At 40.4% G+C, this 18176-nt stretch overlaps 1 protein-coding gene across 7 annotated transcripts in view; it reads left to right on the plus strand.

Annotated features, from left to right (window-relative positions):
• lars2 (leucyl-tRNA synthetase 2, mitochondrial) overlaps nucleotides 1–18176 on the plus strand; it is a 131593-nt gene that overhangs the window by 76852 nt on the left and 36565 nt on the right. For 5 of the 7 annotated variants that reach the window (XM_063069315.1, XM_063069317.1, XM_063069316.1 and 2 more), the window contains 2 exons: nucleotides 9010–9137; nucleotides 15470–17743. In XM_063069315.1, the coding sequence (XP_062925385.1) occupies nucleotides 9010–9137; nucleotides 15470–15649 (308 nt within the window). In that variant the 3' untranslated portion in view covers nucleotides 15650–17743. Of the gene's footprint in view, nucleotides 1–9009; nucleotides 9138–15469; nucleotides 17744–18176 lie in introns of those variants that run through there. The other 2 variants (XM_063069319.1, XR_010020702.1) reach the window with 2 other exon arrangements.

Genomic DNA, 18176 nt, shown 5'->3' on the forward strand with positions numbered 1-18176 from the left:
CCCAGTTTTGCAACCTATCAACGTCCTACTCTAACCTCTGACAGCCCTCCATACTATCCACAACACCCCCAACTTTGTGTCATCATCAAATTTACTTACCCATCTCTCCGCTTCCTCATCCAGATCATTTATAAAAATCAGAAGAGAAGGGGTCCAAGAACAGATCCCTGAGGCACACCACTGGTCACCAAACTCCATGGAAAATATGACCCGTCTATAACCACCCTTTGCCTTCTGTGAGCAAGCCAATTCTGGATTCACAAAGCAAGGTCCACTTGGATCCCATGCCTCCTTACTTTCTCAATAAGTCTTGCATGGGGTACCTTATCAAATGCCTTGCTGAAATTCATATACACTACATCTACTGCTCTACCTTAATCAATGTGTTTAGTCACATCCTCAAAAAATTCAATCAGGCACAACCTGCCTTTGACAAAGCCATGATGACTTTTCCAATCATATTATGCTTCTCCAAATGTTCATAAATCCTGCCTCTCAGGATCTTCTCCATCAACTTACCAACCACTGAAGTAAGACTCACCTGTCTATAATTTCCTGAGCTATCTCTACTCCCTTTCTTGAAGAAGGGAACAACATCTGCAACCCTCCAATCCTCCGGAACCTCACCCATCCCCATTGATGATGCAACGATCATCACCAAAGGCTTAGCAATCTCTTCCCTACAGTAGCCTAGGGTATATCTTGTCCAGTCCCAGTGACTTATCCAATTTGATCCTTTCCAAAAGCTCCAGCCCATCCTCTTCCTTAATGTCTATATGCTCAAGCTTTTCAATCTGCTGTAAGTCATCCCTACAATCACCCAGGTCCTTTCCTGTGGTGAATACTGGAGCAAAGTATTCGTTAATTGTTACCAAGTCAGACAGTGTGCAACGAGAAAGGTTATCTGAGGGTGTTAGAGCCATGACAAAAGTCACAAGTTCGTGTGATGAACTTAGCTAATGCTGTAGATTTTGTTATTGTTCCATCCTGGCAGCAATGCTGATGGGAGTGAAGGTCAATAATACTGAAGAAGATCCCAATCACGAGAGCTGCTTTATGTTAGATAGTGATGAACCTTTTGTGTGTTGTTGGAACTGCACTCGTCCCGGCAAGCAGAGATTATTCCAATGCACATCTGATCTGTTGCATGTGAATGGTGAGAAATCATTGGAGGATAAGACATTGGATGTCTGACCTCCAAACGTCGACTATACTTCTTCCTATAGATGCTGCCTGGCTTGTGGCGTTCCACCAGCATTTTGTTTGTGTTAGTAGTCAGGAGTCCTATTTGCTAATTGGTAAACTCTTCTTACTCCCAAGCTTCAATACTTTTCATTGGATTTGGGTATTGTTGGTAAGACTGGCATTTATTTTCTGTTTCCAGCAGAGAGAATGGTGATAAGCTGTCTTTGAAGTCAATGCATAACAGGCATTTCCATATTGTGTCAGAGAATTTGGACCCATTGATGATGTAGGAACATATTTTTCAAGTCAGGAGACTGTGTGACTTGATGTGTGATTTGTGCTGAGGTACATTCACATGTTTGTCATTTTCTCTTGTTTTATTGAACTTCTCATGAGAGTCGAGTTATCTTAAGGTTGATCAATCATGCGCTATTATTTCTCCAGATGACTTCCAGCTGCTGTTTAGCAAACAATAACAGGAACTGTGAATACATATATATTTCTTTACCTCTTCCTTCCTAACTGAAGGTCATTTTTAGTGTCTGGCTTGCCTCAACTCGACAGTTTGTTTCGTGAAATCACAGACCAGCAATTCCCTTTAAATAGCTCATCTTGTTGTTCCTACCTTCCGCAACAACCGCCATTAGGTGTCAGCTGAGGCTTGTTGGTGAGCATTCCTGTGTTTCCATGTGGCCTCAAGTTGAGTAGAAAATCAGAGATTCAGACCAGTCCTTTGGACTGTCAGAGACCCTCTGCCTCTTAGATAAAACCAAGGTCCCATTGGCTTCGTGGATATATTTACAATAACCTGCGGTATTTTTTTTTTAAGAAGAGCAGGGAGTTGTGACTGATAGTTATCACTCAACTAGTGTCATTACAAGTGCTTATTATCACATTACTGTTTTTGTCAGCTTTGCTGTCTACACATTGCTTCCACTATATCCTATCCTGGGAGATAAAAATATTGCATTGCTAATTATTAATTAAAATGTGTAATGGAGTAATGTTACATGCATCCAAACCAAGCATTGTACAGCGTCGGTACCTAATAACACAACCCTGGCCTCATTAGAGAGTTGCAATGTTTTTCATGCAGGTTATTGTCAGAAAGCTTGCTAAATTCTAGAGAAGGCAGCAGCAATCACATGCAATCGGTACACTGGCTGTTCTGCTGTAAAATGCTTTTTAAAATCTTTTTTTGATCCTGTTTGCTGGTTGATTGTAATTAGATCCTGTTTAGAAGGTTTTTTTTTTACCCTTGCTGTTTGGATTAAAGTATGTACTTCAAGTTATTTTCACTGCCAATTACTTTATTTTATTTTTCTATTGCATTTCCTTTTCTTAATATTTTTGAAGTCCACATACAGTGAGAAAGCAGCCTCATCACGAGCTCCAGCCATCCACACTGTTGGGTCATTTTTTTCCAAAATTAAATTAGCAGAAGTGGAAAATCTGAAGGCAACATCACTGAAGTGTGACAGCCAAAGACCTTATTTATTCCCCTTTCATTAAAGTTACTTATTTTCCGTAGACAAATGACCATAAGAGATGTGATCCAGATTGGAGCCTGCTGCTCGCACTTAATAGTCCATACATACAAGGTCTAGATCTATATGGATTTTGCTGACTCAGACACACCAGAGCTGAAGACAATATCCTGTATGACTCATTGACCTCAGTAAGTGTAATTGATCATATGCATGGACCAAAATAAAGCCCGACTACAAAAGCTGACAGATAGAAAAGTCATGCCTCCCAGCTTTGTCAGACCTGTCAAGGGTTTTCAAAGCATCTGAAATTCTCTGACATTCAAGAAAAGGTAATAATTCTAAAATTGATGTAATGTTTAAGATATAATTATTTTTAAAAAGTCAAAATACAAATTATTAAAAAATATTTTTTTCAAGCAAACAAAATAGTTAAGGAAGAGAATGCAAGTTCCCTTTCTTCCTTGCGACCATACATGTGACTTTCAAATGATTAGGCTCACAAATCCTGCTCCAGGTCTTAACAGTGAGTGGTATCTGAGAAAATATTCCCCAGTGTTGTTGTGGAGTCCAACAACAGAGTGCATCCAGCCAGTAACCATCAGTGCTTGACTAGCATGATCAGGGCACCTAATTTCACACAGGAGTTCCAAAATTTGAAATTCACACTTAATATGGATAAACTGCCAGAAAAACCAAGGCCCTGTTTTTATTGTTTTGAATACTTTATTGAGAGACAACTTTTTTTAACCCAATCTCTTCCATGTTTGAATCAGCTTTGCTATTTAGTGATATTTCTATAGTCTATTCTTTCGTTGTACAATTAATTTACTGACCATTAATTGTGCCTTAATTCTTTGGAAATTATTTAATAGAAGTAGGGGTTGAAAATTAAAGAACACAAGTTTTAACCTTTCATTCATAATATACAAACGTGCTTAATAACAATGACTCTCCTGAAGTTAAGTTTGATAATTTATGAAAGCCAAAGCTAAGTACAAAAATTGAGCACAAGAATGTAGCCATGCAATTGTGAAGTAATATTTAGTGCCTGTAGTGATATATAACTCGAGGTATTAAGGCTTTGGCCGCATGTTTGTTTTAACACTATCCAGTTTGTGTTGATCAGTCAGTCCTTCTGAGACATTAAATGTTTGGTTAAAAGTCTGCTTGGTCAATCTGTTTTTAAATATCTAGCCTTAATCTCTCATGTAGTTGTTCAAGCAGAAAGGGCTGATTTTTAGAAAACATATATTTAGGGGAGGTAGACCTTCTGATCTATTTCCAGTATATTGAATAACAAAAAAATATAGATTTCTATCTGTCTTTTAAATCTCTTTCAGAATGATCTACCGTCAGCTATGTACAATCTGAAGTGTAGCTCTTTTTCTCATATTTATCGATTAAAGTCTTGCAATACACAGCTTGAGAGTTGGCCTGGGCTTAGATCCTGACTCTGATTGGGTTGTTGTTAAGCAGCGGCCAGACTGAATGTTTTTGCATGATCGACCCGCAGCAATTATGGGTCTCAATACAGTAGCATGACCCCACTTCACAGTCTTGGTCAATTTGGATCTAGAGAAAGATTAAATCTTTCTGTATATTTCAGTTTTCCTAATTCTGCTGCAAGTTATTCTGTTGTCCTAATGCCCATGCTGACCTTGGTGTTTAAGTGTGCAAGTTTCCCTGCTGTGCTTAATTACACGTAACTGAGCAATGGGGCTTGGCGAGGAAGCCCCTGAATGACCTTGAGTGTCTTTGAGACACTGTGTAATCATGTGGAGCGTGTCTGGCATCTTTTCTGTTTGGTCTGTAAATGCTGCCGGTAGGACATTTGATTGCTGAATTCATTGGCAGAATTCAGATGAGCTTCTGTTGCTCAGTACTAGGTAGGTCTGTGAATTCAGAAAGCGAAATTTCGAACAGGGTGTTAGGGTAAGTGCAGAGGTTCCAGTCACGTTCAAACCAAAAGTTCAGAAGTAAATTTATTATCGAAGTATGTATACTATATACACGTTGAGATTCATCTTCTTGCAGGCAGCCACAAAACAAAGAAATACAATGGAATCCATAAAAAAAAATACACACAACAAAGATGGATAAATATCCAAAATGCAATAGAGGACACATCGTGCAAATAATTTAAAAAAAGTAAAATAATACATAGAACATGAGGTGCAGACTGCCAAAAGTGAGTCCACCACTTGGAAATGTACTTGCTGTCGTAGGGTACACAGCAGCCAAATTGTCTACAGCAGGCTCACACAAATAGCTGGTGATAATGGACAGATCATCTGTTCAAGGAACACCGATTGGGAGTTAAGAATTGAACAGGACATGAGGGATCTTTGTTTCTTCTTAGAATTGTGTCATGCACTCTTGAAAGAGTAGGTGGGCCACTCAGTTGAGAAACAGCACATTCAACATTGTAGCACCTCCTCACTGTTGAACTGGAGTGTCTATCTAGATCTATGCTTGCAGTACTCTGGACTGGGATTTGAATGCACAAGCTTCTGACTCATAAGAAGGAGTGCTAACATTAAGCCACAGCTGATTTTCATTTAATGGGTTGGATGTATTTATGTAATAAGGAAAATGGAAACCATACAGCTTGAATACTGTGCAAGGTTTTAAAAATGAAGTTTCCTCAACTTGTTCTGTTTTCCCTTGCTTCTGCCAACTGCCTATCTGATGAAATATGTTCAATGTGTTTCTAATCATTTGTTGGTCATAGTTGTGTTTTCATAGAATAAAAGATTGGATTGACAGGTTGATTGCCCAGTGAACATTGCTGGCATGGAAATTACAATGCCATTACAAGATTTCAAATTAATAAAATTTCAAATTAATAAAGGAAATATCATACTGATCTCTAAGCCAGATTTCCTGATTTATATTCTCATTGCTAGATATTCTGAAGCTCTAGTGGCAACATATGACATATAATTATATACTTGTTTTACGTTGACACTACACCTTTCAATTGGGTATAGATTCAAGGTTTCAAAGGTACATTTAATGTCAGAGAAATGTATACAATATACATCCTGAAATGCTTTTTCTTCGCAACCATCCACGAAAACAGAGGAGTGCCCCCAAAGAATGAATGAGTTAAATGTTAGAACCCCAAAGCCCCTCCCCCAGCTCCCCTCCCTCCTGCACGTAAGCAGCGGCAAGCCACGATCCCCCCTCCCCCCCACTGTCAAAAAAAACCATTGTCACCCACCACCGAGCAGTCAAGCATGCAGCAAAAGCAACAGCAAAGACACAGACTTGCAGTACTCCAAAGACCACATGTTCACCCGGTATTCGACATACCAGGCTTTCTCTCTCCCTAATAAGGGAGAAAGAGATGTCTCTGTTTCACAGCGAGAGGGGAAACATAACAAACAACTCACTGGTTTACGATGTTAAAAGTCCGTTGCGTCACTTTTTCCGAGCTCTGCGCCCAAAGATCTCAGGTCTCTGGGCACACAGCCAAAGATCTTCTGGCTCCCATGACATACCGGTCCGTTGGGACACCACTGACCTTCGATCCGTCCATCTCCAGAGCCCCAAGATCCTAGGCCTCCAAAGGCGAGCCAAACACTTAGGCCATGCCCTTGGCATGTTGGATAACGGCCAGTCGTGAAACCCCGAGAGCGGGGTCCCATTCCCGCAAAGAACTGAAGTCAGCTTGTAACTCCAGGTCAGGGTCTTCAAAAGAACCCTGAAAGGGAAAAATAAAGAGATTAAAGATGGAAATAAAGCTGTTCCGAAGATGCAAGCAAAGGAGTCACTGTTTAGCGCCATCTTGACTAAGCTCTGCCCTCTGTGACCTGTTAAAGTGGAGATTGATAGATTCTTGATTAGTGAGGTCCTCAAAGGTTATGGGGAGAAGGCAAGAGAATGGGGATAATAAATCAACCACAGTGGAATGGCGGAGCAGACGCGATGGTCTGAATGGCCTAATTTAGCTTCTGTGTCTTATGTCTTACACCCATCCCACCATCACCATGCTTCTTTCCCCTCCCCCACCAACTTCATCTGCCTGTTTGCTGACTGGGTCCCTCCCCCCAGCTGTTCCCATCTACCCAGTCCACCTCCCTTATTTGGTTCCATGCTCTGCCTTTATTTCATATCAGCTCCTGTCACCTGCAGCCCTTTGTTGCCTCCACCTATCACCTCCCATTCTGTCGCCATTTCCTTTCCTTCCTTTTCCATCTGTCTGTTATCTCTTCTCACTTGGATCCTCCTATTGTTTGACAATTCTTGCTTCACTCCTTCCCCTGGTTAGAGTCATAAAAAAGTACAGCACAGAAACAGGCCTTTCAGCCCATCTTGTCCATGCTGAACTATTTAAACTGCCTACTCCCTTTGACCTGCATTGGGACCATAGCCCTCCATAGCCCTCCATACCCCCACCATCCATGTATCTATCATAACTTCTCTCAGACATTGAAATCGAGCTTGCATGCACCACATCTGCTGGCAGCTTGTTCCACACTCTCACCACCCTCTGAGTGAAGAAGTTTCCTCTCATGTTCCCCTTAAACTTTTTACCTTTCACCCTTTACCCATTGAATGAGATTGTAGTCCCATTCAACCTCATTGGAAAAAGTCTCCTTGCATTTACCCTATCTGTACCCCTGATAATTTTGTATACCTCTATCTAATCTCTCAGTCTTCAACGTTACAAGGAATAAAGTCCTAACCTATTCAATTTTTCCTCTATTAATATAGATATAGAGCCTCAGCCTAAAACACCAACTGTCCATCTCACTGCCCAGATGCTGAGTTCATCCTGCTTTTCCAGCATCTGCAGTCTCATGTTTCTCCAAGTAATTAAATTGCAGAGGTGCTTGAGTTATCATGGTCTTCTACCATGACTAACTTCGAAACTGAAAACGTTACATCATTCTACAAGACTGTCTTTCACGACAAGTTGGATCACCACAGGACTTTCAGTTTATTTGCCACAAGCTACTGATTATTCAGTGAAGACATGTGCTTACATGGCCCGTCCCTTTGAATTATCTCATTTCCTTCTATTCCTTATATAATGAAGTTGTCCTACAGCAAAGGATTTTGGAAGAGGTTTTGCTCAAAAACGTTATTGAGTTTTGGCAATATTACAAGATACAGTAAATTTACCTGGGTTCAGGAATTTAATTCTTACCAGTAGAAGCGAACCAATTCCATCCAGTAAGTCTGCCTATTGAACCTGACTTCACTACACACTCCACTTTTTCCTTCTGCTGGGGTACATATCATTGCCTCCCCAAACTTCTGGTAATATTTGCTTTAAGAGACCACATAGTAACATCATATATTTTTACAGTGGCAAGCATGCTAACTTGCTCTATCCAGAAGTTCATTATAATTGCACAGGTTTGCAACATTTTCCAAAGTTAATAGTTGAGTCTGCACAATAAGTCTGATAGTATCTTCTACGTGCCACAGTCCAGATCAAATCTGGCTATTAAAATTGGCCAAATGGTTAATTAATGTTATACTTGGCAAGAACCTATCCATCAACAATTATAGTAATGGGTGTCTCCTCCAGCAAAATGCCACTCCTTGCCTCCTGATTCTTCTCTAGACACCAGGCTTGCAAACAGCGCTCATTAGTAGACCTGAGAAATTCTAGAGTGGGAAAAGAAAAATTAAAAATACAAGACTAAAACGGTCAAAGAAATTAACAAGTGAGGTGGAGAGGAACTTGATTTTGTGAGTGTGAAGTGAAAGGGTGTAGTACAATTGTTTAAATTCTTTCACAGGTCAGCATTTAAACCTATCAACTTGAATCCTAAAATGTAGTATGTAAGATATTTATCTAAGCAACATATCTAAATTTGGATTGGATACCAAGGTCCAATATCAAACTAAACTTCCAGTTAGTTTAGTCTATTAATTATAATAATCTCTTTGATGAATATATAACCATTCACCAATGCTAATAAAACCTTATTTGAAAATGTGTATCCTGCAAATTTTCTGCCACTTTTCCTACATCTACATGAATGATCGCACTTTAAAAAGTATTTCATGGCTGCAAAGGATCATGAAAGACGCTACAGGAAAGCAAGTTCTCTCTTTCTTTATTAAAATTATAATTTATGTTAATTATAAGTCACATCATTCATAGTATGCATGACTGGCTTTTAATAAACGCTGTTGAAGGGACCAGTACCATGATACTCTGTTGTCGCAAGGTTTGAAAATCCAGTTTTATGCGGAATAAACTATTTCCTTCAAGGTGTTGCTACTGCCACCATCACCACCACCTGTCCTTTTGGGAAACTACAATTTAGTATTTCTGCTGATGCACAAATGAATGATTTTCTTTGTGTTGCAGGTCTTTCCAGTATTCAAAATAAACTTGTCACTCATTACCAATGGGACACAGACGTGCTTTTTCAACAATGGCCAAGCCTGGATCCAAAGTATCTGCAAAAGCCAGACACTGTGCAGATGATAGTAAGGGTAAGAGCAGAAGTGTGAAACAATCCTTCCACACGGTATACTCGTGTATAACCCTTATCTATGACACCATTCCTCTTTTTTTTTTGCACCACTGAACTTGTTTCTATTTATTTTTAAGTCTCTCTGATATATTCCAATTTATTTTGTTCCCAAGGAAACCACCTCCTTGTATCTCCAAGGTGGGTGATGCATTGGAAGCTGTAAAATATGAGTTGTTTGGCTTGAAGTAACAGGAAAAATCCATTCAGTCCCTATTTCTTCCTGTTTGTACCATGGCTGATCTATGGCCCAGTTCCATATCTATCCATCTCCCTGGTGGAGATACCTTTGTGAAGACAGGGAAACATAGGTCTTTTAGTGAGTAGGTCATGATTTCCTGAGTCCAAGGGACAGTAGATAGAATTTTTTATGCTCTCATTTGCTACTTAATTCTCAACATATTTAATTCTCAGAGATGAGGAATTTCTTGAGGCAGAGTGTGGTGAATCTGGAATCTGCTGCCAGAACCAACTATGGGAGCCAGATCACTGGGTGCATTTAAGGCGGAGGTTGATAGATTGTTGATTAGTCAGGGCATGAAAGGTTATGGGGAGAAGACAGGAGAATGGAGTTGATAGGGAAATGGATCAGCCATGATGAAATGACGGAGCAGACTTGATGGGTCATATGGCCTAATTCATCCCCTATATATTGTGGTCTAACCTTTTGCCATCCAAGGTTTGAAGTATGCTCTTCTCATCTGGGGAGAAAAGTGAGAAGAGAGATCACTCTTTACCAAGTGTAAAATTTCCTCTCAGAAGAAGAAGGGAATGTGATTTTGATACTGTGGCTCTGGCTTACAATGGTTGACAGTCTCCTCTCCTTGGTCAGAGTAGTATCTGCTTCTTGGTAGGTGGGACTTTTTTCCTTATTTTACTCATTTTGTACATGGGGATCAGATACTGTACCATATTAATAGTCTTGTACAATTAGTCACTTTGTTGTAATAACTACATTTGTCTGAACTTTGAGGACCTGAAACACTAGTTGGGTTAATCAGTAAATAGCAATGAGTATCTTCATGAGTATCAAAATGATACTTTTCTCAAGATGCCCTCATAGAGATTTCGACACAAGATTTAGGTAGAAGTTCTGTTGCAGTTTTGAAGTAGTATCATGCTGTTAAAAATTGTGTATTTCCGATAAGATTTTAAACCAAGGTCCCATCAGGCCTCTTTATTGAATGTAAAAGATAGATCAATGGAGTAATCTCTTATATTGGAACAAATATTTGTCTCTTAGTAGTAAAGGCATCCGTTAGTCTTGCGAGACCATGGATCTATGCCTGGAAAGTCTTCACTCTCCAGGGCGCAGCTCTGAGCAAGGTTGTATGGAAGACCAGCTGTTGCCCATGCTGCAAGTCTCCCCTGTCCACGACACCAATGTTGTCCAAGGGAAGGGCATTAGGATCCATACAGCTTGGCACCAGTGTCATCGCAGAGCAATGTGTGATTAAGTGCCTTGTTCAAGGACACAACACGTTGCTTCGGCTGGGGCTCGAACTCATGACCTTCAGGTCACTAGTCCAATGCCTTAACCACTTGGCCATGTGCCCACATTCATATTCATTCTTTCTCTCTCTCTCTCGCTCTCTCTCTCTCGCACTCTCACTCTCACTCTCTCTCACCAAAAATAGACCATCTGGTCATTATCTCTTGCTGTTTGTCAGAGATTAGCCATGTCCAGTTTGCTTCTTAAAAGAAATTTGTTGTGATGCCAAAAACCTTGCCCAGAATGTTCTTTTCTCACTTGTCAATGCTCATTAAAGCAGTGGCATTGTTTCAGCAGAATCTGACTTTCTAGCCATAAGATTTTGAAGATGCATTAGAAATCGTAGCAGGACGAAACCTTTTTTAGGCCCGAGAGCCTGCTTCAGCATTCAATAAGATCAAGGTTGAGGAACGACTGGCCTATCCTCACATCCTTCAATTCCTCTAAAATCCAGAAATCTGTTGACCAGTGATCAAGCATCCTCAGCACACCAAGGTAAAGAATTGCAGAAAATCACTATGCTCTGAGTGATTGAAGACTGCTCCTTGATTCAGTTCTACATGGCCTTCACTTATTTGTAAACTGAACCTTGCTCCTAGACTCTTCAGCTTTGGGGAAACTCCTCCAGGCATCTATTTTAATGAGGTTGGGTCTCATTCTTCGAAAGAAGAAGACTCCAGTCTACTCAACCTCTTCTCTATGATAGACCTCCATCTCGACACCATCTTAAAAGCAAATGTTTTTATTTCTGTAGGATTTTTCACTCTGCATGTTGTTACAATGGCGTAATCCCATAATGAAGTTAAATGGACATTTTCAACTTGGTATGAAAAATGTGCATCTGACTTTATGTTTAACAAATCCTTTTTTCTGCATCATCTCAGGGCATTTCAATAAAGCTACTTTCATGTTGAATTCATCTCCTATTTAAAACATTCATTGCCTTGTGTCTCTGTCCCTCTCAAGAGTTCAACTGGAAATTCTAAATCTGGTTGAATTCTGTGTGATTATTCTCTACACATGTCTCAACTTGTCAGAGGATTTCTGTTTTATTGAAATTCCTCAAGACTATTGCAAGTTATCACACCTAACATTCCTCAGCTTAGCTGTGACTGCTATGTTGAGACACAAGAATATGTCGGTGATATCTTTGTCTCATACTTATATTCAGTCCTGCAGAGTTTAATAAACTCTTTGCTATCCCTGCACACCTTCAGAAAGTCATCACATTGTACAGACAGAAGTGTGCTCTTTGGTCCACCACATCCATATAGACCTTTAGCTACCTACACCATTCTCACTTGTAATAGGTCCGTGTCCTTTTGCGTATTGCCTATTCATGTGCCTGCCTAAATGTCCCTTAAATGTGGAGATTGTATCTGATTCAAAGACACATGGCAGCAAGTTTGGGATATCAATCACTCATGTGTAAACAAGAAAAGCTTTCCCTCAAATCTCTATTAAAACGCTTCCTCTCTCCTTAAACCTATGGTATCTTCTTTTTGATAAACCTACTGTGGGACAAGTAGTGGTGGGGTGAAGATACACCTCTACCAAAGGAAGTGTAAAACACTCCTTCCCTTTGCTAGCCTGAGGGTCACCCTTACCCAAGGTGTAGCACCTGCTTAGCCCTCCAATCCAGGTCATGTGAAGCCATGGGAACAGGTGGTGAATGGTCGTATGAACAGCTGGTGCACATCACAAGTCCCGGTTATGCAACTGCTGACACCAGGCAGACAATCTGTGAAGAGTATTGATAATGATGGGTCACCCATCTTGTGAAGACACTGCCGAGAAGAAGGCGGTGGCGAATCACTTCTGTAGTAAAATTTGCCAAGAACAATCACGGTCATGGAAAGACCATGATCGCCCACGGCATATAACGAATGAGCAAACTATGGAAAAAAAAGATTCTGACTATCCCCCTGTCTGTGCCTCCTAGAATTTTATGTACCTCTATCAGGTCACTTCTAAATCTCATTCACTCTAGAGAATAGAAACACAGCCATCCAGTCTCTCGCCATAATTAAAGACCTTCAAACCAGGTAACACCAACTTCCTGGTGAATTTCCTCTTCACTCTCCATGGCAACCACATGCTTCCTATAATCTGGTGATCAGAACTGCACACAACACTCCAAGTGTGGTCTGACCAGTGTACTTCTTCTATTCTCCCATTTGAGTGAGTTAAGTACAGATTAGCACTGCTCTAGATATAGGATACTAACCAAATGCAGAGAGTTCTGCATGCAACAAACAACTTTTACCACACTGATCTTGGAAAGATGAGATTCTCATCTTCAGTCTGTCGGATGATAGCATTTGTCACTTTAATGGTCAGAAGATCTATTTTATTGAACTGGAAGGAAACCAATCCTCCTACTACAAATGGTTTCCTCAAGCTATATTAAGTTTAAATTTAGAAAAAATTAGAAGTGATATTTTCGATCTTTCGGTTAAATTTGAAGAAACTTGGAAATCTTTTATGCAACATTTTCATATGATGTAATTTGACCTTTCTGAATCTTTTTTATTAACTTAAATTATATGAATAGAGGAGCGGAGTTGACGACATTACTGAACGTGTCTGATTCAAGATATTGGTCTAGCCCTGTTTTGTTCTGTTTTGTTTTTTGGGTTTAGTATTCAGTTTTTCTTTCTTTTTCTTTTGGGGGTTTTTCTTTGTTTATATATTTTTTTCTTTTTATTTCTTTTTTTATATGATTAATTTCATTATGAGTTTGGAAGTCTATTAGACCTATGTTACTTAAAATCTTTTTTGTATATGTTTATTAAGATTATTCCAATCTCTTTGTATCAACATTGTTACTGTGTTTATAATTTTGAAAAGTTAATTAAAACATTTAAAAAAAAGAAAGGAAGAAAAGAGATTCTTAGTGCAAAATCTTGCCTTATCTTTCATTGATACTTTGTGCTGGCAATGCTACATTTTTTTCTGAAGTTAGCTCTAAACCTGGTTTAATTGTTGACCAGTTCTGCTTTGCTGATTGTGGCCAATACAACTGTATTTTAGTGCAGTGGGTAAAGGCTACAGTTTGCCTGAATCCGCTCGATTTGGGAAATGTTTGCATCCTGTTTTTCCTCCTTGCACTGACTCATCTCATCTCTTCACACTTCCCACCAGTCCTGTGATGAACTGCAGACACAAGTTAGATTGAACAAGGGCAGGACCAGATTTGGCTGAGATTCCTCAGCATTGAGTCATCCGTCTGTCATTGCTCAATTTCACAGATGAACATTGGCACAACGCCAGAGTTTGGAACAGTTCCTAGTATAGAAATAGCTTAATAATGGGGAGAAAAATGGTGGAGGTGAGAAGAGAACCGAATATGGACAGCATATCTGCGCTGCTTGTCTGTGAATTTCTGGATCCACAGTTCTGTTAAAGCTGCAAGGTATTAACGTAGTGGAGAACTGTATGTCATGAGGCATGTTCCCAATCTGCATCTGGGTTTAATCGTAGATGATTGAGATGCACTGACAGGAAACATGCTAGCAGGATTTCAGAGAGCCCAGCAGTAACTGTGGTGCTGTCACCATATTCTCTTTGCAATGGTAAGTCAAGCTTTGGAATGCTTGCACTTAATCTAAGCAGGAGATTTGGAAGAGGACAGACTGAGGGTAGATTTTTTCAATATAGAAATGGGAAAGTCCTTTTTCTTTCACTATCAATAGCTAGGGGTCCTACTTTTTATTCATAGGATCAGAGGGGAATGAAGAAAAGATGGTAGGGTCCAGAATCCACTGTGTAAAGGAATATTGGAAATAGACAGTCACCCATTTTACAAAGCCAGGGCTACAGACAAAGCACTGAGAAGTCAGATTTAGGCTAGGTAGCTTTTCCTGGCAGCTGAATGGTTTCACGTTTCACTCCATGGTCTGTACTGCCACAGTAAGGCCACACTCAGGTTGGAGGAGCAACACCTCATATTCTGTCTGGGTAGCCTCCAACCTAATGGCACAAACATCGATTGCTTTAACTTCCAGTTATTTCTAACCCCATTTCCATTCTCTCTTTTTTTCCGTTCCCTATACTGGTTACCTTCTCATCTCTTCTCTTTATGTGCCCATTGGCTCCCTCTGGTACCCCTCCTCCTCCCCTTTTGTCCAGGGTGCACTGTCCTCACCTATCAGATTCCTTCTTCTTCAGCCCTTCGCCTCCTCCCAGCTTCTTACTTCATTCCCCACCCCCTCATTCTCATCCACCTTTCCCCTCACCTGATGTCACCAATCGCCTGCCAGCTTATACATCTTCTCCTCCCCCACCTTCCTATTGTAGCTTCTATCCCCTTCCTTTTCAGTCCTGAAGCCTAACCTGGACTGTCTATTCCTCTCCATAGATGTTTCCTGACTTGCTGAGTTTCTCCAGCACTTTGTATAGTTTTCTCAAGATTTCCAGCGTCTACAGAATCTCTTGTGTTTGTAAATGGTTTTCTTCTGTACATTAAATGTCTTTCATCTTGGAATATTGGGAAGAAAACCATGAATGGGTGAGGCCCTACAGTGGAAATCTTGGAAGTCACTTTGAGGTGTTCTGGAGGAATTTGACTTCGTGGGGGGTGGTGGTGTAACATTGAAAGTGTATTTAGCATTTAATCCACATTTGCTGGTATTACAAAGGTCAAAGGTTCATTTTATTATCAAAGTATGCATGCATAATACAACTTTGATATTTGTCTACTCCAGATAGCCATTACTCCAGATATCAGAGTGGCAGTACAGAGTAACTATGTCCGTGACTGGTAATGCAATGTTCAGCTTTGTCCCAATTCTCCCCAACAGATCAACAACAAGGTCTGCGGCTCGGTAGACATGCCCCAGGAGGTGGTCAAGGATGCAGAGCGGGTGCAGGGGCTGATCCTACAGAGCGAACTGGGGGTCCGGCTGCTGCGGGGGCGCCCCATCAAGAAAGCCATCCTGTCTCCCAGGGCCACTCTCATCAACTTTTTAGTGGAAGATTGAAGTTACTAGTGAAGCCGTGCCATGGGTATGAGTTAAATTGTCACTTTATAATAGCAAGTGTATTGAGAGCCGGGCCCTCAAGTTACCAAGAAGGTCGATTTGATGGCTTGTATTTTGCTGCTGTCAGCTGCTTTTTCCTGTCTGGAAATTTTCAGTCAAGGCTGTGACTGACAAGGCAGTGAGTTGCTTCATCTCCTTGACAAAACTCTGTTAATAATGATGTTTATCATTCACTCCTCCAGGCTAGAATAAAGGACCTATGATAGAACATAGAGCTACACTCACAAAATGCTAGAGGAACTCACCAAGTCAGGCAGCATCTATGGAGGGGAAGTAAACAGTTAATGTTGACTGTTTAACCCCCTCCATTGATGCTTCCTGTCTTGTCTAGTTCCTCTGGAATTTTGCTAGATTTCCAACCTCTGCAGAATCTCATGTGTTTGCAAGAGAAGACAACAGTCTACTGCATGAAAGAGTGGACTGAAGCTTTAAAGTGATCACAGATGTGGAAAATCTGAAATTAAAATGAGAAAAAGGCTGGATAAATTCAGCAGATCAGGGAGTGTCCATGGAGAGAGAAGCAAAGTTGACCTTTTTCTGAGTATTTTCTGTTTTTATATAAGACTAAAGCTGTTGAATGTATTATTTTACAATGTTAATCTCCAAACATTTTATGTTCTATTCATCAATTGTTTTGTAAAAAAAGTGAACTTCATATTAAGTAAAAATAAAATACTACGTATTTTTTTAATGGTGAAGTATTTAAATGGTAATCAAGGAAATTTCAAGAAGCAGTATTAATAAAATTGCATGTGTTTATTGTTAATAGATGGGTCATTTTCTTACTTATTAAGCAAAGTCATAGTTTAAGTGAAAATAAATCCTCTTCCCCAACCACAATTTCTGCAGTCTGTGAAAAGGCCAATTACTGTGATTGTTTGTTTGATCTGATTAAATTTACTAGTTCAATGTAAATGAGTGCTTTGTACATAAACAAAACACTAATGTTCACTAACACTTAAAAAGTTAATTCTGCAATCCCCCTTATACTTTCCTCCAATCACCTTAAATTTGTACCCCCTGGTTAGCTATCCATGCGATCTATGCCTCTTGTCTTGAATACCTCCATCAGTCACCTCTCATCCTTTGTTCCAAAGAGAAAAACCTTAGCTTGCTCAACCTATCCTCATAACACATGCTCTCTAATCCGGGCTGCATCCTGGTAAATGTCCTCTGAGCACGATCTAAAGCTTCTACATCGATCCTATGTAGAGCCAACTAGAACTGAACACAAGTATGGTCTAAGCAAGGTTTTATAGAGCTGAATGTTGCCTCGCATCACGTTTGATAGATTAAGGGGAAAATTAGAGAGGAAAAAAGAAGAGGCATAGGGGGGTCGCGAGAGAGCAAAAGATTAAGCGCAGGGGTGAGTGGGGCAGAGAGTGAAAGGGAGACATGAAGACTGTTAGAGAGTAAGAATACAAAGGTATCTGAAGAAGTGTGAAATGCAGGGCCAGCTGGGTCAGGCTACATCAATGAAAAGATAAAAACTGACCTAGTAGAACAGCTGACCTGGATGCAACAAACACAAAATGCTGGAGGAACACAGCAGGTCAGGCAGCACCTAGGGAAAAGAGTAAACAGTCGACCTTTCAGGCTGAGACCCTTCATCCTGATTTCCAGCGTCTGCAGCTTTTCTCGTGTTTGTGTCGTAGAACAGACGGATGACTTATAGCAAGAATTGTCAGCACTGATGCAGAGAGACAATAAATTCACAGGCATTATAGACTTTGATGATGAATCTGGGAGTCTGCAATGTTCAAGGTGGAAGATGAATGTTGCTCAAGCTCACATTGGGCTTCACTATAGGATGCCACAGCTGTGTTTCTACTCCTTTAATATTGGCATGTCTAAATCCTGGGACGCTATACGGGCTACAGAGATTTAAGAAAAGCCAGCCAATTGCCACCTTCTCAACAATAGTTGTCAACAAAGCTGATACTGAATAGATTAAAATTCTGCTCTTTCATAACTATTTGTCCATGAGACCCAACTCCTCCTTCTTTAACAACAGGAATTCTGCAGATGCTGGAAATTCAAGCAACATACACCAAAGTTGCTGGTGAACGCAGCAGGCCAAGCAGCATTTATAGGAAGAGGTGCAGTCGACGTTTCAGGCCGAGACCCTTCGTCAGGACTGACGAAGGGTCTCGGCCTGAATCGTCGACTGCACCTCTTCCTATAGATGCTGCTTGGCCTGCTGCGTTCACCAGCAACTTTGATGTATGTTCCTTCTTCTTTAACACATTCTCAGTAAAGCTGCTCACCCCTCATCTCCTTTGCCTGCAGCAAGCTGACCTTGTTAATGATACCGTCTAAGAAGGATCTAGTGCTTTCCCAGGGTACATAGAACATAGAAATTTACAGCACATTACAGGCCTTTCGGCCCACGATGTTGTGCCGACCATGTAACCTACTCCAGAGACTGCCTAGAATTTCCCTAGCATATAGCCCTCTATTTTTCTAA

The sequence above is a fragment of the Mobula hypostoma genome, chromosome 17, assembly GCF_963921235.1.
Source record: "Mobula hypostoma chromosome 17, sMobHyp1.1, whole genome shotgun sequence".
Taxonomy (NCBI): domain Eukaryota; kingdom Metazoa; phylum Chordata; class Chondrichthyes; order Myliobatiformes; family Myliobatidae; genus Mobula; species Mobula hypostoma.